Here is a 19,356-nt window from a genome sequence, read left to right as displayed (position 1 = left end):
TCAAACAGAATTTACTCATCAACAACCTGCACAGTTCGAGCTCCATCAGGGTCGTTCAGTACCAGACCTCATTAGTCTTATTAAAAACATGAAAAAAAAAGTGGAAATCTAGAACTGAGGAGGAAGTAATTGCCCTTGACACCAGGATTAACTCCATAGAAGCTGGTATCCTGTCACCAAGTCATCCTTTATTTACATGTGGAGAGTCCTTGACACTGAACCAGCTCCTTGAGAGTGAACAGGATGTCTGACACTACTGTTCCTTTTTTGCACATGGACTCTGACCAGCTAGCTCAAAGCCAGTCCCTAGAGTGAAGAAACTCTGAACCTCCTGTTGATTTTTTCTCTTATCTGTTTGTCCCATCCACACTACCTGTACACCCAAAGGGGGCCCAGCAGTAAGCTTATATTTTCCCCAAATCACCCGTGGCTGCGTGTGTATGTGTAGTGACACAGTAAAAAGGCGCTATTGTGCTAAAACATTATTCTGTACCTTCCACCACCAAGAAAGCACCCACATGGCTAGTGAAACATTAACAAGCAATGCCTGTTAAGGGTAATGCTTACACGAAAAGTGTGGGGTGATTGGAAGAGAAGGAGGGGACGAAATCAAAATAGAGTTGGAGGAGAAAATAAAATACTCCATCCTCCGTGGTGTCCACTTCACCCTAAAGGCATCTGATACTCCTGTTCTGATCAGTCAGCCAGGGCTCCCTGATTAGATCAGGTTAACCTGATCCAATCAGAGGACACATTCTGTGAGGTTCACCTGGCTGTCGTCCACTAAGCAATCCCCCAGCCTCGAATCCAAGGACATATGCTGGTTCATTTTATCGCAGCTCCTCCTGGGGTGTTTTAGCACCAGGTCAGGTTCCTCCACATCTGCCTTTGATATGGGCGGCATGTAATGCACAGCAGCTCACCTGTTAGGCCCGGAGCATCTCAAAACAAAAAAATCATTCTCTTCTTCGGGTGAGAAAGGCATTGACATCCAGTAGGTCCACCTGAAATTCTGAGGAGGTTTCTTCAATGCTTACTAGAGAGGGAGAGCCCACAGGTTACAGAACAGATGGAAAGGCTGTGGAGGAACTGGAAACATTTTGCTCCTGCACCATTTGAGAGTCTGCAAATTTCATATGGTCCACGTGCTTATTCAGGACTGTCGCATCTACCCAAACTTTAAATGTCACTGGACCCAAACTTGTGTTGACCATGCCTCTTACCCATGCAGGGCCATTCCCATGGTTCCTACACCAAACATCAACCCCTTAAGTAAACTGCGTCACTCGTTTAGCAGAGTCTTGGGTCCAGCACTGGTGTTCCTGATGCCGTTTCACCCTCCCCTCCACTCCAGATTGGGAAGATCAGATTTAATGTTGTACAGCAACTCTACTGGAGCTATCCCTGTGGTTGCATGAGGGGTGGTCCTATAATCAAATTGGTACGTAGTGAAGGTATAGATTATTTCTTTGAACCTGCCTCAAAGTTTGGACTGCTGTTTCTGTCAGACCAAGAAGCAGAGCAGAATGTAGGACAAAAATACATCTTCCCTAATGTGCTCAAATCATTTTACACACATTTCAAACACAACTTCAGTAAAATGATGTCATCTGCCCCGACAGCCTGGGATGCACCTGTTACCTCGATCACTGCTGCAGACATCAAATTGGCCTTTTTTTTTTTTTTTTTTAAAAAAGAGTGAATTCACAGAAAGTGACTGGCCCAGATGGAGGCCATGGTTGTGCACTCAGATCCTGCCCGTACCAGATAGCAGGAGTATTCAATGACATCTTTAACCTCTCCTTACTACAAATGTGAAGTCCTCACCTGCTTCAAGAAGACAACCATCTTCCTGGTGCCAAAGAACACTCATGCAGCATGCCTCTATGACTACCACCTGGTGGCTCTGACCTCCAAAATTATTAAGTGCTTTGAGAGGTTAGTCATGGCTCTCATCAACTACCATCACAACAGGTCCACAGCAGATACCATCTCCCTGGCCCCATACTCATCCCTGGAACAACTGGATAACAAGGAAACCCACGTCAGGCACCTACTAATTGACTACGGCTCCGCCTTTAACACCACAATTCCAAATAAACATCTCCAAACTCCGAGATCTAGGTCTCAGCTCCCTCCACTACAACTGGATCCTTGACTTCCTGACCCACAGAACACAATCAGTGAGTACAGGCTACAGCACCTCCTCAATGACAATCCTCAACACCAGCGCCGTGCAAGGCTGCGTACTCAGCCCTTTTACTGTACTCTCTGCACACTCATGACAGTGTGTCTAAATTTTGTACTAACTCCATCTACAACTTCGCTGATGACACCACCCCATTGTAGGACGGATCTAAAACAAGGACAAGAAGGAATATAGGAAAGAGACAGAGTGGTTGGTGGTGAGATGTAAAGATAACAATCTCTCCCTCATCATCAGCAAACCAAAACAGCTGGTCACTGACTTCAGGAAGCAAGATGAAGGGCATGCCCCAGTCTACATCAATGGTGCTGAGGTGGAGATGGTCGAGTGTGTCAAGTTCCTAGGAGTGATGATCACCAACAATCTGTCATTGTCCACCTGCGTTGACGCAACGGTCAAGAAAGTACAACAAGCTTCTCCTTTCTCAGGAGGCTAAGGAAATTCAGCATGTCTATAACGACTCTTACCAATTCTTTTTAGATGCACCATAGAAAGCATTCTATCTGGTTGCATCATTTGGGTTGGTATGACAACTGCTTTGACCGGGACCGTAAGAAATGACAAAGAATTCTGAAAACAGCCTAGTCCATCATACAATCAGCCTTCCACCCACATTTCACACTGCTTCAGGAAGGCAGCCCACATAATCAATCAACACTCCTCCCACCCCATTTATAATCTCTTTGAACCTCTTCCATCAGGCACAGCATACAAAAGCTTAAACACATGGACCAACAGATTCAATAACAGCTTCTTTCCCGCAGTTATTAGACTTCTGAATCAATCTCTCACAATAGCAACATTCAAGGAGTACCTGGACGATTACACAAATAGGAAGGGAATAGAGGGATGCAAATCCCATAAATGAAGACAGTTTCAGTAAGGAAAGGCAAAATGTGTTGGCACAGGCTTGGAGGCCGAAGGGCCTGTTCCTGTGCTGTTTTGTATTTTTGTTTAAATTTAATGTTGATCTCGCTCTTTGTGCGCCTTCTCTGCAGCCATATCATTGCATTCTTCACTTTGTTTTATTCCCCTAAGACACATTATGTCATTTGATCTGCCTGTACTGCATGCAAAACGAAACTTGTCACTGTTCTTAGGTATACGTGACAATAATAAATCAAATCAATGGAAGATGGATGGTATGGAGCTATCCTTGTATGTCTTAATACTATGCATGTTTAGGAAATACTCAAATTCCCTGCTGGTAAACGAAGGCCTGTTATCTGTGGCCAACGCATATTTTGCAGTACACAAACTGCAAGAAGTGCACAGTTTTTCTCTCATTGCCCCCGCTTTGATGAACGAACTCTATGCACATCCAGCCATTTCGAGTGGATGTCCACAATGACATGTAGCCGAGTCCAGGGTTTACCTGGCCATTCCCACGAATGTGGAGGAGCTGCTGGCATAATTTTTGTACTTGTCGGCACTCTGGGCGCTGCCCCACCGATGCGATTTTGTCTGCATTCAATCCTAGCCACAAGATATAACTTCTCGCCAATGTCTTCACTTTGGAAATCCCTGGATGACCCTGGAGGAGTTCAGCCAATATCTGGCAGCAACCTTTGCTTAGAATAATCATTCTTGCTCTCCATAATATGCCATCCTCTACTATGATCTGGTTTCTCCAGGTCCGAAAATGTTTCAATTTTGGTTGTGATGGCCCTTTGGTTCCCTTCATCACCACCAGCTGTTTCAGTTTTGCCAGGATCAGATCTTTCTGCGTCCAAGGTCTGATATTGTCAGCTGTAACTGGACGCATGTCCAGAAAATTTAAAACAATTACTTCTAGTGGCAGTACCACGGCAGTGCATCTGCCAGTGGCGGCTCAATGCATCTACTTGGCCTTCCGGACGGTGTCCCAACTTGTAATTATACGCACTTAATGTGAGAGCTGACCGTTGAACTCAGCCTGAAACCACTTGCAGCAGTGCCTTGTCCTCTAAGTGGACCGAGCAAAGGTTTGTGATCCATTATTATTACTAACTTACATTCATAAAAGTATTGGTGGAACTTCCTAACTCCAAAAATGATCACCAAACCTTCATTCTCTATCTAGGTGTATATCCTCTGCATTAGCCAAAGTCCTGGATGCGTACGCTCTCGGGCATTCTCTCCATTGGGCCACCTATGAACTAATACTACCCCAATGCCATATGGGGAAGCATCACATATCAATACCAGATCTCACTTGGGATCATAGCGTGCCAACATCTTAGAGGACGATAGCGGTTTCTTCACTTCCATGAAAGCCATGGCTTGGCTATGTGGCCATTTCCGAAGCTGACCCTTTTTTAAGAGTGGATGAAAAGACACCAGGATGGAGGCCAGGTTACGTATGAACTTTTCAGAATAATTCACCATCCCATGGAAAGACCTAAGCTCCGGTACAGACGTGGGAGCTGAGGCATCTTTCATCACTTTCACTAAATCTTCTATCAGGTGTAGCCCAGTCTTGTTGACTCTGTAGCCCAAGTGGGTCATTTGGGGTGCCTGGAACACACATGTTCCCTTCTTATACATAGGCCTTAGATGATTCTCCAAGATGGACGTATGCCCAAGTTCTCCAGGTGCTCCTTATTGGTCTTGTCTCTCATCAACATGTCATCCAGCTAAGCAGCGACTTGGGGTAGACTTGTAAAAATTCTCCATTATCCGCTGAAAAATTGCACAGGCTGACATTACCCCAAAAGGCAGTCTTGTATGTTGATACAAACACTTAGGGGTATTAATTGTGGCATACTTCTGGGAATCCTCATCTAACCACAACTACAAGTACGCATGGCTCACGTCCAGCTTTGTGAAGGACAGCGCTCCCTGTCAGCTTTGCTTATAAATCCTCTATGTGAAGAAGTGGGTATTTATCCAGCTGTGAAAAGCAGTTTACTGTTTGTTTAAAATCCCCACAAAAGGCAAACTGACCCGTCGGGCTTCACAATTGGTATGACTAGTGCTGCCCATTCCGCAAACTGGTCTGGTTTGATGATTCCTTTGCTTTCCAGCCTTCAGATTTCTGCCTCTACTTTTGCCTGTAAGGCAAGTGGCACTGGGTGGGCCTTGTAGACTCATGAAATTGCTTCCTGATCAACTTGAAAAGTGGCCTTGGCTCCTTTGACAGTTCCTACATCTTCCTGAAAACTTTCCAGGTATTTAATTAGGACTTCACTCAGGCAGCCGTTTTCTAATTAAGAAATATTGAACCAATCTAGGTGAATCTTTCTCAACAAATTTTGCACCATCAGAGTTGGGCCGAAGCCTTTTACTACAATCAATGGTAGCTGAACCAGATGCTTCTCATGAGAGACCGGAACTGAAGTTGTATGCTTAATGTGTAATGGTTCCGCAGTGTAGGTTCTCAGACTAGCCAAAGTCTTGTGCAAACTAAAGGGTTGGAGTCCAGAGCAAATTTTGTTAAAGACTAGTTCTGCAATCACTGAAATGGCGCCAGTATTGACCTCCATTAGAACCAGGTGACCATTTAACTGGACGTTGCTTCTGATTTGGATGTTGCTAAGCAGTTTAACTATTCCAAACCAGACATAGGAGAACTTTACAGGGTGTGCATTCTCCTGGATACCTGCCTGTGAGTTCTGTTACTCAATATAGGCCTAGCGTTCTAGATGTGACCTCCTCTACATCGGGGAAACCAAGCAGAGGCTTGGGGACCACTTTGCGAAACACCTACGTTTGGTTCGCAACAAGCAACTGCACCTCTCAGTCACGAACCATTTCAACTCCCCCTCCCACTCCTTAGACGACATGTCCATCCTGGGCTTCCTGCAGTGCCACAACGATGCCACCCGAAGACTGCAGGAACAGCAACTCATATTTTGCTTGGGAACCCTGCAGCCCAATGGTATCAACGTAGACTTCACAAGCTTCAAAATCTCCCCATCCCCAACTGCATCCCAAAACCAGCCCAGCTCGTCCCTGCCTCCCTAACCTGTCCTTTCTCCCACCTATACCCTCCTCCCAACTCAAGCCCCACCCCCATTTCCTACCTACAAGCCTTATCCTGCCCCCTTGACCTGTCCGTCCTCCCTGGACTGATCTATCCCCTCCCTAACTCCCCAGCTACACTCACCTTTACTGGCTCCACCCCCGCCTCTTTGACCGGTCTGTCTCCTCTCCACCTATCTTCTTCTTTATCCATCTTCTATCCGCCTCCCCCTCTCTTCCTATTTATTTCAGAATCCCCTTCCCCTCCTCCATTTCTGAAGAAGGGTCTCAGCCCGAAACGTTAGCTTTCCTGCTCCGTTCATCCAGCTCTACACCTTGTTATCTCAGATTCTCCAGCATCTGCAGTTCCTACTACCTCTACGATATACTACCTGCTTTGGACAAACTAGAGGTTGTTTGTTTTCCTTTAAGAAAGAAAGAGAAAAAATGGTGTCAGGAATAATAGTTGATTGATTATTTTTATGTTAGCTGTGTTCAGGAAAGACCGATCATAGTCTTATGTGATAGTTTCAGTACTTACTGTATTTTTCAAAGTATATTCACTTGTAATGTTCTCGACCTCATCAATGGTGAAGGAGTTTATACTCAAGCTACTTGGTTCAGAGTCATCATTCATTAGAAACTTGTAGTACTCTTCATTAGCTGCAGCAAGAATCAAATGACAAACCCATAGTTATAATTTTAAATACTCACTGAATTAAAGAAGTGTTATAGTCAAAACATTTAAAGAGGACCAATTATATCTCCAAAACAAAGACAAAAAGGTATTATTCACTGATACAATAAGGTGTAGAGCTGGATGAACACAGCAGGCCAAGCAGCATTGGAGGAGCAGGAAGGCTGACGTTTCGGGCCTAGACCCTTCTTTAGAAAACCCTTATTCGCTTTCGGATTCAGAATACAAAAGGTCCCTAAAAGTATTTAAAGCAAAACTGCTGGATATAATTATAAAATACCTTACTTTAATCCTTTCTGTCTAGTGGACAGCAGATATATAACAATGTGCTGTTAAAATCATCCAGTTCATTAATCCACTCCCAAGATGTCAGAATTTGACCTGTCTTTAACCTGCTGTACTAAGCATGTGACAGGAAAACAGAGCCAAAAAGCACAGGCTCCTGATACTTCATTGGGGCCTGGGTACAAATTTTTAAAATCAACAGCCTTAGCAGGAAGCCTGTGGTTTGAAATTTTCTTTTAAAAATCTCCCTCCATATCGTGACAACCAGCTCTCGTCATTCCATATACTCTAATATTATCAGTCCATGCAGGTAGGATATAAATGGGAGTACCTCTCTCTTGCCCATCCTCACAAGTGTTATTCTCTTAAAAGTACAGTACAGTAAGCCTACCTCGGACTTGTTTTACACATCGTAGAGCATACTTCAGTGTAGAAAGTGTCCTGGATTTTCCTTTAGTCATCTTATCAGATGGAAGGTGTCTTTTTAAGACACTTAGTGCTTTTATCAATTCTTTCTGTGTCTTTGCTTTAGCGGATTGATCACTACTGCAATACAAATACAAACTCATAGCTTTAGCCCCAATATCTTGAAAGGTATATCTATAGGCAACACTCATGGCCATCATAAACTAAAATAATCTAAGTTAAACAGATTAGTGTAAACAACCTGAAAACAAAAATAAAGATAACTTTACACTAATCTTCTTAGTCTTTTTATTCAGTAATTTTATTCATTAAAAATTTAAACAGCAAAATGTGAGATGTGTACTGTGATTTCACTCTTGACTATGGCCTACCACCATATTAAGATAGGTAAAATAGGTAAGTGAATTTATTCAGAACAGTTAAACTACAAAAACAAATAATGTCCCATTTTTGTTCCCCTGTCTGTGCTGAGTAATCTGAAGCCAAGCAGGATGTGGTCCTGCACATTTGAAAGGTGAGTGATGGGAAAGCTAGAGCTCTTGTGTCTAAGTATTATCTAGTGACCCTTGCTGAAAATGTGCACATATGATCATCAGATGACTACATCGGTTCTACATGCCTGATTATGTAGTTGGCATTCACTCAAGGCTCACAACAAAAAATAGGCAATTGGGTAAAATCTCATTGGATGAATGGGGGTTGTAACAGTGTGTCTAGCAAGGGACGAATAAAGATTTGCAGGAACAGGATGTGGAGGAAAAAAAAACCCAAACCGCCCCCGTCAGCATGCTGTCATGTTTGATACATCTGTAAGTAACTTGCAAAAGGAACAAACCCATTATTTTAGATGATGTGCAAACTTTTAAAACAGCAGTCATCATGTTTCCAGGAACTGTACTGGGAATTTGTTATTATTAAGACAGACAGCAAAAATGAAAATATCTTGCATTCTTTATTTTTTGCAAATTACAACAGCAAAACAGAGTGAACTGGAACTGTTCTGGTGAAGACACCCTGAACTCAAAATGTTAACTCTGCTTTCTTCCCACAGATGCTGAATTTCTCCAGCAATTTCTTTTTTTGTTTGGAACCACAAGATTGTATTTGTAATAGAGCAGTATGCATGACTGCAACTGATACAGTATCTTTAAATGTAACATGTCAATGCATTGCCTTCACTAGTTTTGGTGGGTGGGGGGAGGGGCGGGGGCGGAATTTAAATCCTTAAAACATTTGAGAACTGGCAAAGAAAATATTTTAGTGTCATTAAATATTTCATTTGTTTAGCAACTGTTAATCTACTGTCTTGAGGTGGAAGAGAAGACAAGAGAAAAAAATCTATTTAAAAAGGAGGTTTACTACATCACTGGCTCATCAACTGGACTCAGAATTGTTCCCTCTCAAAAATTCCCACAGGCAAGAATCAGGCATGAATTGCCCACTCAGCACTGATTGGCACCTTGTTCAGACAGGCCAGTACAGGAAATGAAAAATATCTGTGCGTTGAGGTGTTAAACAGGTTGCAGTCAAAGAACATTGGTGGGCAGACTAGAGGGAGGTTATGACATGTACATATGATGTGCCTCACCTGCAAGCATCAGCACCAACAGACTACAAGTGTTGTGTTTACCTTCAGTAACATTCTTCATTTTAAGCAACAAAAAATTCCAAGTGTTTTTTTAAAAAAAAAAGCACCTACCTGCAACCACTTGTTGAAGGATTGTCTTGTTCTGAGCTAGCACTAATGAGACTGAATCCATTTGAGCTGCTGCGAAGGGACAGGCTCTGGGAGTTGGAACTGCATAACAAAAAAAAAATTGCACTACTTTTATCCTCTAGGGCAGACATTCTCTCTACAATAAATGTCTAGAGCAATAGCAATGTTAAAAACACAGTCATTAGCTTCAGACATTTATCAAGTTTCACACTGAGCTGTACTGTTGACCAAAGTGTCTAAAGCTTTCATGAGGGCTCTCTTTGGCTATTGGCTGGAGGAGGTGGGGGCGGGTTAGAGGCATGAATTTTAAATTACCAGGCAGCTGGAATACTTCAGCCAACAGCTGTCGTGGAAATAACAATTCATTTCAAAATCTTACATCAAAAATAGGTGCAGGATTAGGCCATTTGGTTCTTTATCTTGGTACTTGTTAATATGATGGCACGCAATAGTACACTCTCAAAGCACTGAGATGCAATTTGGCAGCTCTGAGCCAGGAGAATGACTGTAATGTCAAATTTCACTGAGCAGAACATCCTCAACAAAGCTGGTCATTAAGGTAGCATCAGCGTTCTACCTGCATCATAAAATCTGTATTTGTACCAAGTCAGAAGGCTCTCATCCAATTTAGACAGTGTCTTGGTAGTCTGTGAAAACTCCAGAGGATAACATGAAAGCTGAATGGAGCCAAGACACCAATTCCACCACGACAGTTTTAGCTATACCAGTCCCTGAACCATTAGGAGTAGGGGGTTAAAATTAATACTGGACCTCTTGTTTCAATAATTGGCAGTATTAAAACGTTGGAAATTGTCTTTGCTGTTCCAATTAATGCCAGTAGTTGTGCTGAGGTAAAGTCAAGAACTGAGTTTACTCTACAAACAGTCAACAGTTAAACACAAATAAAAGCAAAATACTGTGGATGCTAGAAATCGGTTATAAAAAGCACAGAAAGTAATGGAGAAACTCAGCAAGTTTAACAGCATCTGCGAAGAGAGAGAGTTAACGTTTACAGTCTGATATGACTCTGATAGTTGCTGTGTTTTGAAAAAAAAACTCATATTGGAATAGAAATGTTAACTCAATTTTTCTCTCCAAATATGATGCTAGACCTGCTGAGTTTCTCCAGCACTTTGTGTTAAATGGCAAATAAAAGCAGTGTAGAAAAAAAAAGTTTGGAGAATGTCCAGGAGTCAAAACACAGGGCAATACAGGCAGCCAGGAAAATTTACCATCCCATTCGAGTTAATTAGGATAGCCAAAGTAAATTTTGCAAACATATCCAGACAAACAACACACTAATAAAATAAAGCCATTATTAATTGGGATCTGATTGGTGCAGGAAGATTAAGTGCAAATACTAACTATACCTATCACCAACATTTCATTAACCAACACCTTAAAAAGACCTAGATAAGACAGAATGTAAAATAAGGGGCTCCCATCAAAATGCCTATGAGAGTCACAAGTGTTTCTAAAATATATTTTGTTCAAATGCCTGTTCGGTAATCTAGCAAAATCAATCCTTGAACTTAAAATTTTAGTTTTATCCGAGAAGCAAGAGAAGAAAAACACTCAAGTTATGATTTTCTATGCACTATTTGCAACGAATCAGTGAAAAGTTTTCTGGAGATTCATCATTTTCCTGCAAAGAGCAAAGAACATTATCTTCATGCTGCTTTATCTATCTTGCAACAATTCAACATTTATTTTGATGTCCTGTATACTTGGCCATTTATATCTTGTTTCCATGCATTTAGAACCTTCTGCGAAAAGCAAAAGTAGTGAAGCCCATTGATCAGGATAGAGCAAGAAATTAAGGAATGTCCATCAAAAATATATGTCTGACATGTAGGAATGTCCTAAATGCCCTTGAGAAGGTGGTGGTGAACCGCCTAATTGAACCACAGCAATTCGTGGCCGGGTAGGTACACTCACCATGCTGTTATGAAGGCTGTCACTCATTCAATATGTCGGAACTAAGAAGGAAAAGCAATAAGGTTCCTAGTCGAGATAGTATGAGGCTTGGAGGGAAAGTTGCAGCTGGTGGTGCCCTCATGCAGCTGCTGCCTTTGTCCTCCTGAATCATTACCCAACCAACATTTTAAAATGTTCTTGTACCAAACTGCCACCTTATTTTGAAGAAATATAACTATCTGATTTATTTTCTATGTGTTTCTATTTCAAATAAACATTAGTATGAACATAATCAGCTACTGTACACCAAATTATGAATAACAACTTCTACTCTCAAACACCTTTTGAAATCTTTGTGATTGCAGACTCCTTCAGTGGTTACATAATATTATTACAGCATATACCGGATCTTGAAATCCTGTCACAAGCACACAAAGCACATGTGATCAGCAGTCTGTGTTATACAATCATAGTTACATGATCTTATGAATGCTTTGTGGCTAATAACTCTTCAATCCATCTTCATAAGGCTCACAAAACCTGTACCACTTCCTACTTGATGGGCCATTTTAAAGAAGTAGCATCTTATAATGCAAAACGAAAATTCAACACATTTTTCGAAGAAAAAAGCAAGAGGGAATAGTCATTTTCAGTGTTCCAGCAGCTCTACTGCAATATGTTGACTCACTATAATACACATTGCCTAATTAAATGCTTGGTTTTTATTTGAGATCCTCTAAACAGATTTTACTGAAAAGGTTTGAACCTTATTTCAGGATATGTACTCCACTATTTCCAAAAAAGAAAGGCAAGTGAACTAAGATCTGTAAGGTCCCTGTTTCATATCATAATCTATGTCTGGTTAAGATCACAGCAGACAATGATTGAAAAGCTCATCAGCAGGTTGGACAACAAAACATTAGTCCAAGTTCTTTCATGTGATTTTCATCCATTTGATAATGCACATGTGGAGGTTAAATGAGTCACAAATGTGATCCTTGCTACAGAATAAATTGCTGACCCCATTCATTAGACTCAAAAGTACAAGCATTTGGGTGAGGTGCTGGATACACATGCATAGGGGGGCCATCACACCATCTCTGTAACTAATCAAGTATCTTCAGGCAAGGAAGGGAGAAGTTTAAAAATGATAGTAGTAAAAAAAATTCGTATAAAACTAGAATTGCCAACATTGTTCAATACCCGAGGAATAGTGAGCTGTGAAAAATCATTATAAAGATCTCTAAAAGGGTAACAATTTCTAAAGAAAATAAATCGAGTGGCATACTTATAAGAATGTAACTAATTTTTGATGATATCAATACAAAAGCTTAATCCTTAGAACATGCGCTTTTAATCTGGACTAGGAAGATGCCTTCCCTCAAGATCACTGATGAACTTCTTGCAACCCTTCTTGTTATTAATATTACCATCACTAATGTTGATAAAGAATACATTAACCAATTGTAAAAGGAAATGCCAAACCTCAATACTGTACATCCATATTATTTTAAATACATGAGTAGAAATTACTTGGAACCAACCTGTCAGTAGGATTAAATTTTTCAAATGACAGAGGCATGAAAGGAAGCCTCTTATTTCGGATATATACTTCAGCAAATCTTCGTTTTCTTTTCTTTGTATTAGTACTTCAAAAATTACACAGCAAACATAAGAATGTCATATTTTATAGCATGACAAGATAAAACAAAGTATATGTACTATTTGATAGATATAGCATAGTCATGCACCAGTTTATTTAAATTTAAGTAAGGTTAAGCATTTAATTTGTACAAGTTATTCCCCTAAGTAATGAACATGGATTTTTCAAATGACAATTCAATTTACATTTATCTTCGATACATTCAACATGTTCAATATTGCTTGAGTAACTTGGCAAAGCTGGAAAAGACAGTTAAAGACAGAGGTCCAAGTTACTTGAATTTGCACATCTGAAACATTAAAAAAATGCAACTTGGTTCAAAGTGTCCAATGGAAAGTACTGGATGATCAAATCATTTAATTCTCAACTAAAAAAAAAGAGAGAGTGGTCAAGCATAAGGAGTCAGAAAGGAATGAAAGGCTTTTCTTGTTTCCTTGGTCTCCCTGGCATTACAAGCTGTTGAATTAGTGGGCCAGCTACCCTTCCTCTTCCTCCAACAAACGCAGCCATGAAACCTCCCAGTGGGAAGTATGAACAATCAACAAGACTACCTCTACCTTAGTTAATTTTCGTTTTGGGAAAGTATGTGATCTCCATTCCACATAGATCAAAAACTCATCAGATAACTAACTGCATGTTTGTGAGGAAGAGGAGGTGGAAATTTTAGAAATATGCAAAGCAACATCACACTACTCTGTTTGAGCTAACAATGAAATTCAGTAGCAACATAGCTACAGTAATACATGATCTACAGGCATCAAATAGAACTTGACATATTGTCAACTGCCAATATGTATTTGATATGAGAAAGAGCACCTATATTGATTTTACCAGTGACAACTTAAATTTTCATGCTTCTTGGTTTTGATAATTACATTGCACATGATGCATGGTATAGTAGGGAAGTGTCACAAAAAATGCACATCACTATCACCTAATGCATTCAGTATGCATCGGAATACTGCAGGTGGTTTGAGAGCAAACAATTTAATGCATGCAGCAAAAACACACAGTAACAAAAAGAAATTTCCATAAAGACATGAATTTTAATATGGCTACTGCTCCATTATAATGCAATTATCATTCTGTAATCATTATATTCTGTCATATGTAATTTTAGAATTGTTTTCCAATAAGAATCCCATTATGGCATATCCATAATAAATGTGTTCGGAATGAAACAATAGTTCGTCACCTGTTTTATTTCAATATTAGAAGTTTTTCTGGTAGGGTTAAGAGACAAGAAGAAACATGAAGAAGAAGAAAAAAGTACCGGCTGACTTTTTCCAATACTTTTCCCACCTTTGGTCGAGAACACATCTGGACAAATAAAGAAAAAGTACCACTTTTAACTTATAAAGCAAAGCAAAGCAAATCTAAAGTGATGGAAGGACTATTCTTATGATTAACTGTTTCAGTGCTTGTTTAGTTCAAATGATCATCAAAAGTATCAAACCAAACCTTAACAATTAATGAACCAAGTTGCTTGACAAATCACATTTTTTGAAATGTATTCAGTGTGATTCCACAATGAAACATCTGACAAGTCTAATTTCATTATGAAAGTTCAATATCAATTGGTGATAATATCAACAGGGTTTACAGGGATTGACAGGCAAACATTGTACACTTAGTTTTGAACAGCCCTTTAAAATGCTGGAGCAGTAATAGTACTTCTACTGCTCCAAATACATTTGTACGGTTTCCTACCTTTTGCTGCTCTCTAACGAATCCAAAAGTAGAGCTGAATCTTTTCCATTTTGACTGGCGCTACTGCTCGAGCTCTCTGAAAATTCATTCACATTTGAATCAGTCCCACTTGAGCCATTACTTTTCATCTCCACATCATCATGCAGTTGCTGTACTTCTCGATCTGGTGTCTGATCCTGAATATTGGCACTACTTGAATGCAGGACCAACTCAGCCTCTTGGAACCCAGATTCTGAATAGGTAGCCATTCTCTGATGTCAGTCTGAAGAACAAGAATAAGAAACGTATTTATCAAAACCATCAGAAATACACTGGTTAATGACCTTCTCCTGGAAACTTGACAGAATTTATGTACTTTCCTTGCCAGCCGTAAAAATAGGAAGCAACAAAAGTTTACTTCTAAGATTAAGGATGACTTGTACTCGATCACAAAATCAAACCTAAGAAGTCAGATATCCCCCTACTTTTATCTCTTCAAACTATTGATTTGTGTGATCAGTAGCTTTTGATTCTTGCCAAATACCGTAAAACAAACAAACAAACAAACAATTTCAAAACAAAGAAGAATATTACTAATTCCAAAACCGTTTCAGACACAAAATCTGGAAACAGGAATAGGGTTGATTGGGGAGGAACACAATTCCCATTGTGACATCAGTACGGAGCGGGATCGCAGATGCACAAATGTTGTCAATCAATGGATCACTGGATATCAAACATCAAACAAGCAACGATCAGAAAAAGCTCCTTCTTATCTAATTTCACAATAGATTTCAACTCCAACAGCAGTGGAGTACCTAGTTCCAGTGCGACATATCCTAATTTCCTACAACATCCATCCTTGTGGTCAGCTGCACTGCTTATATTTGTTCCATGTTTTGGGAAGCTATTATAGTGTGGCCCCTTTCATTTGGAACAGATATGAGTCTGCCCAACTCATTTTATACCATGTGGAATTTTCAGCCCACCATGGTTGTGCACAGGATTTTCCTTAACAGGACAAAGCAGGCAAAAAGTCTTCATGTCCACAATGCAGTTTAAAAATTTAAAAATGCACATTGAGTAGAACATTTTCTCGGATTTCAAGAGCTCAGCTCAAGACAGATTGTTCCACTCAAATTATAGCACAGGATGTGCTTCTCAGTCAATTGTGCCTGTACTGGTGAAAATCTGGGGCTATCTACTCAACCTGCATATCTCTACCAATTCCTAGAGTAGCTTGCACTTTTCAGTTTCAAACTAATATTTATTCATGTTAAATGTGGAAAGGTCACAAACTAAGGCCTTCTCACCGTAATACACTGAGGACTGGAACCTGTGAAGACCCCTTTGGGCTGTATATAGAGAATGTTTGACATGAGAACAAACGTATATTCTTGTAATTCTCAAAACCTGTAATTTTAAACAAAATAAATGAAACTTTTCAGTGCCACATTACTCTCCTGGGAAAGTGAATTTTATCTGTCAAATTTGAACTGATCATGTAGTTTTGAAAAAAAAATCAAGTTTACTTGTTTAGTAAGTTACTTTTTAATTACTTCCCTTTAAAATAATATTAGTAGCAAGAAGCAAATGTAACCTGAATTTTAAACGCTGGTTCAACAGCCCATTTAAGGGGAGATGTTGGATTAATGGTAATGTCTTTGTTTCAAAGGTATTGACTAATGTGCTGCAGTCATGGTTTCAAATCCCACACATCTAGTACACTGTGGAATTTAATAAATCTGGAATATAACTAGTCTCAGTAAAGGAGACAATGGAAACAATATACATGGGTTTAACAATAATCATTTTCACAAATATCCTTTTTAAAATGAAGGAAATTTTGCATCATCACCTGGTGTGGCCTCCACGTGACTCCAGGCCCACAGCATTCATTGACTATTAACTGGTCTCTGAAATGACCTAGCATGACATTCAGTTCAAGGCCAATCAGGAAAGGACAACAAATGCTAGTGGCACCCGCATTCGAGGAAAGGGCAAAAGAAAACAAAAGTTTGAACCCAAAAGAAATCAAACATGCAGATGAACCGGGTAGTTCAGTTCACTGCTGTTTGAGGCACAGATATTTCATAAGTTGCTACATTTATTCCTTCATGCCAATTAAAAAAGATGGACGTATTCCAGACATTTCATTTTGCTGAACTAATTCATTTTCCAGCACCTACAAAATAATTAAAGTTCTCAAACTTATGAAGCAATATGCAATGGTTCATCTTTAAGTCTACCAGTTCACCTTGAAATAGACCACTGATGCAAAAATCATTTCTGGCCCAACAACCCAGTGATGTTTTAAATTAATTTATATTTTCTGCTTCAGCAACAGAAGTTGAACATCAACATCACAATGTAAAAGAGAAGTCATTCCCAACAGATCTATGGACTTTACAGTTAGTTACCTACAGTGACTGTTATAAAGATAAAAGAAAGTTTGACATTTTGGGTATGTAACCTTTCATCACAACCAGCCATTCGATTAAGCGTTACATCTGAAATGTCATGGTCTGGCTTTCCTCTTTACAGTTGCAGACTGTCCTGCTGAATGTCTTTTTTAAAAATTTTTGTAATCTGGGATTATTAAAATACAAGTGCAGTTGGTTTGACTATGATAGTTTCAACAAAATCTTTTCTCTGCTATCCCTCTCCACAACACAAATAGCAGCAAATCACAGTCATGTTCAAAACAGTATCATGCAAATCAAAACAGATTTTTGTTTACATGTAAAAGTACTCCACAGGCATAACATTTTCAGAAATCAAGATCAACAATAATGTTTTACCATGATAGATTAGAACAAAACAAAAAAAAAGGGACAATGATACAACACATATTTGATCAACAGGAAACTGACTTGTGTGTAACTTCTGACATTAATTCTAATATCTGGAAAACACAGGAAAAAAGTAAACGCCATGAACAAGATTTAGCATAATCTTCTGTTTTGGCAACAATAAACTGTATCGGGCGTAACTTTAAATACTGACAGTAGTTTTTAATACAATCATAGAGACTGCCATGCCGACACCCACCAAAGTGTGTATGATGACAACAATATGTATGATTCAAATAAAAGTATAACACAGCAAGTAAATCAGATGCAAACAATTTAGAGTTAGAACTATACCTCCAATCCGACAAACTTCATAGATCTACTAGATTCCAGGCACATGCAATTCTAATTGCTATAATTTAACAGCAGTGAGCCTTCTGCTGTGAAAAATACAGCAGTAATTTAGGAGAAAGCAGCACAATAAGAACATGTGCCTGAAATTATGCAATTATCACATGTATGATCATTGTGATTTGGTCGTGGGGAATAACCCACCCATTTTCAACTTGTAGCATCAGCCATCCCCAAACGTTATTGGCCAAATATCCTCTTACTCCTGCACCCAACTGGGGAAGAGGAAGAGGAAGAGCAGTACCATCTAGCCCAATAACATGCCGAATGGCCTCCTACGCCCTGTAGGTCCTACTAAACGACCAAACTATCTGGCTGTCTGATCAGAAGACTCTGGACTGAAATGGTTTCAAATGTAACACACACACACTGGAGAGGAAAAAAAAACCTGACAGCTTAATAAAAAGCATCAAATTAAAAAACAAACAAACTGCGTAACACTAACCATATTAGATTCAACAGTTGTAAACAAGAAAATCCTACACTTCGACCAAGCGAAAGGAATGTTGACAAACACAATTGGATTGTTTCTTCCTCTGTCTTTGGTTGAAATAACGAGAGCAGAACTTAACATATTGTAGTTCAAATAAAAACTTAGGGGTCGCAACTGATACAAAAAAAAAATTGCAACAGCCTACAGGGTAGCTTCACCTTACCTGGGCGTGTGTGCTTCCAGACAAGCAAACGTAACCACTGCACGATTTTCCTCGGCTCGCATCAACACATTTCCCGAGCACTGATGGGATTATGTAACCGTTCTATAAAACACAGGGACCCAACCCATGTACTGGAGGCACGGACACCAAATACCTATCTGATTATACCGGATTTACTCATTTCATAAAGTGCAGAACACACCAGCTACAATCATCAGGTGCATAGTTAATTCGAGAATCTAGTGTGTCGGAAAATAAGAATAACTAAGATCTCCACCACCCCTCTCCCCCGAAGATCTGCATAAACTAAGGTGAAGTATAGGGAAGTACCTCACCTCACTCAGCTGTGATCCCCCGACTAGCAATACAGCGCGATCCAGGCTCACTTGCAATGTTGCACTTGGCTCGCGCGGCTGCACGCATAGGGGAACGTGACAAGTCCGGCCCTCGACTTCTCCCATTGGCTGGCAGCGCCCGTGTCCCGGGAGCCAGACCATTGGCACGTCAGGAGGCCTGCCGGCCAGCGCGCTACCATTGGCCGTACTGGCTGTCAATCAGCCGCTCGCGCTACACAACCTTCACGTGGATCCCAATGTGTCTGTCTCCGGGCTGCACCGCGTTCCAAAAGGCTTCACCGCTGCCGGGGATGGAGCCCGAACTACCTCTGTCATCTTTATTAATTGCTTTCTGCTCCGGACCTGGTTGTGCAAGCGCATGCTTTATGCAAGCGTGACTTCCACAAGGTGTGGCTTATGTCAGGCGGCTGGCAGTGCAATGAAAGGTGCACAAAGGGAGAGGAAAAACAAAAGCTGAGAATTTGCTGTGTAATGGCGAGTGCTGGTTATGCGTTTTAACGAAAAAGCAAAACAACAATACGCAGCCAAGAAGTCATACGCCATGGAATGAGTTATGTACAATATAGAATCACCATAGTAAGCACCGCACAGGTGCTGCC

The 19,356-nt window shown here is 40.3% G+C and overlaps 1 protein-coding gene across 1 annotated transcript in view; it reads right to left on the bottom strand.

The window, feature by feature from the left end:
• Positions 1-18,714, bottom strand: part of per2 (period circadian clock 2) — a 79,458-nt gene extending 60,744 nt beyond the window's left edge. The window contains exons 1-6 of the mRNA XM_048604121.1: positions 18,402-18,714; positions 14,564-14,825; positions 12,735-12,839; positions 9,256-9,354; positions 7,522-7,676; positions 6,690-6,811 (exon numbers count right to left, since the gene is read on the bottom strand). Of these exons, the coding sequence (XP_048460078.1) occupies positions 6,690-6,811; positions 7,522-7,676; positions 9,256-9,354; positions 12,735-12,839; positions 14,564-14,811 (729 nt within the window). The 5' untranslated portion in view covers positions 14,812-14,825; positions 18,402-18,714. The remainder of the gene's footprint in view (positions 1-6,689; positions 6,812-7,521; positions 7,677-9,255; positions 9,355-12,734; positions 12,840-14,563; positions 14,826-18,401) is intronic.
• Between the last annotated feature and the right edge of the window lie 642 nt (positions 18,715-19,356).

This window comes from Rhincodon typus, chromosome 13 (genome assembly GCF_021869965.1).
Source record: "Rhincodon typus isolate 14 chromosome 13, sRhiTyp1.1, whole genome shotgun sequence".
NCBI lineage: Eukaryota > Metazoa > Chordata > Chondrichthyes > Orectolobiformes > Rhincodontidae > Rhincodon > Rhincodon typus.
The sequence above is the reverse complement of the archived record's forward strand: the minus strand, read 5'-3'. Positions and strand labels throughout refer to the sequence as shown.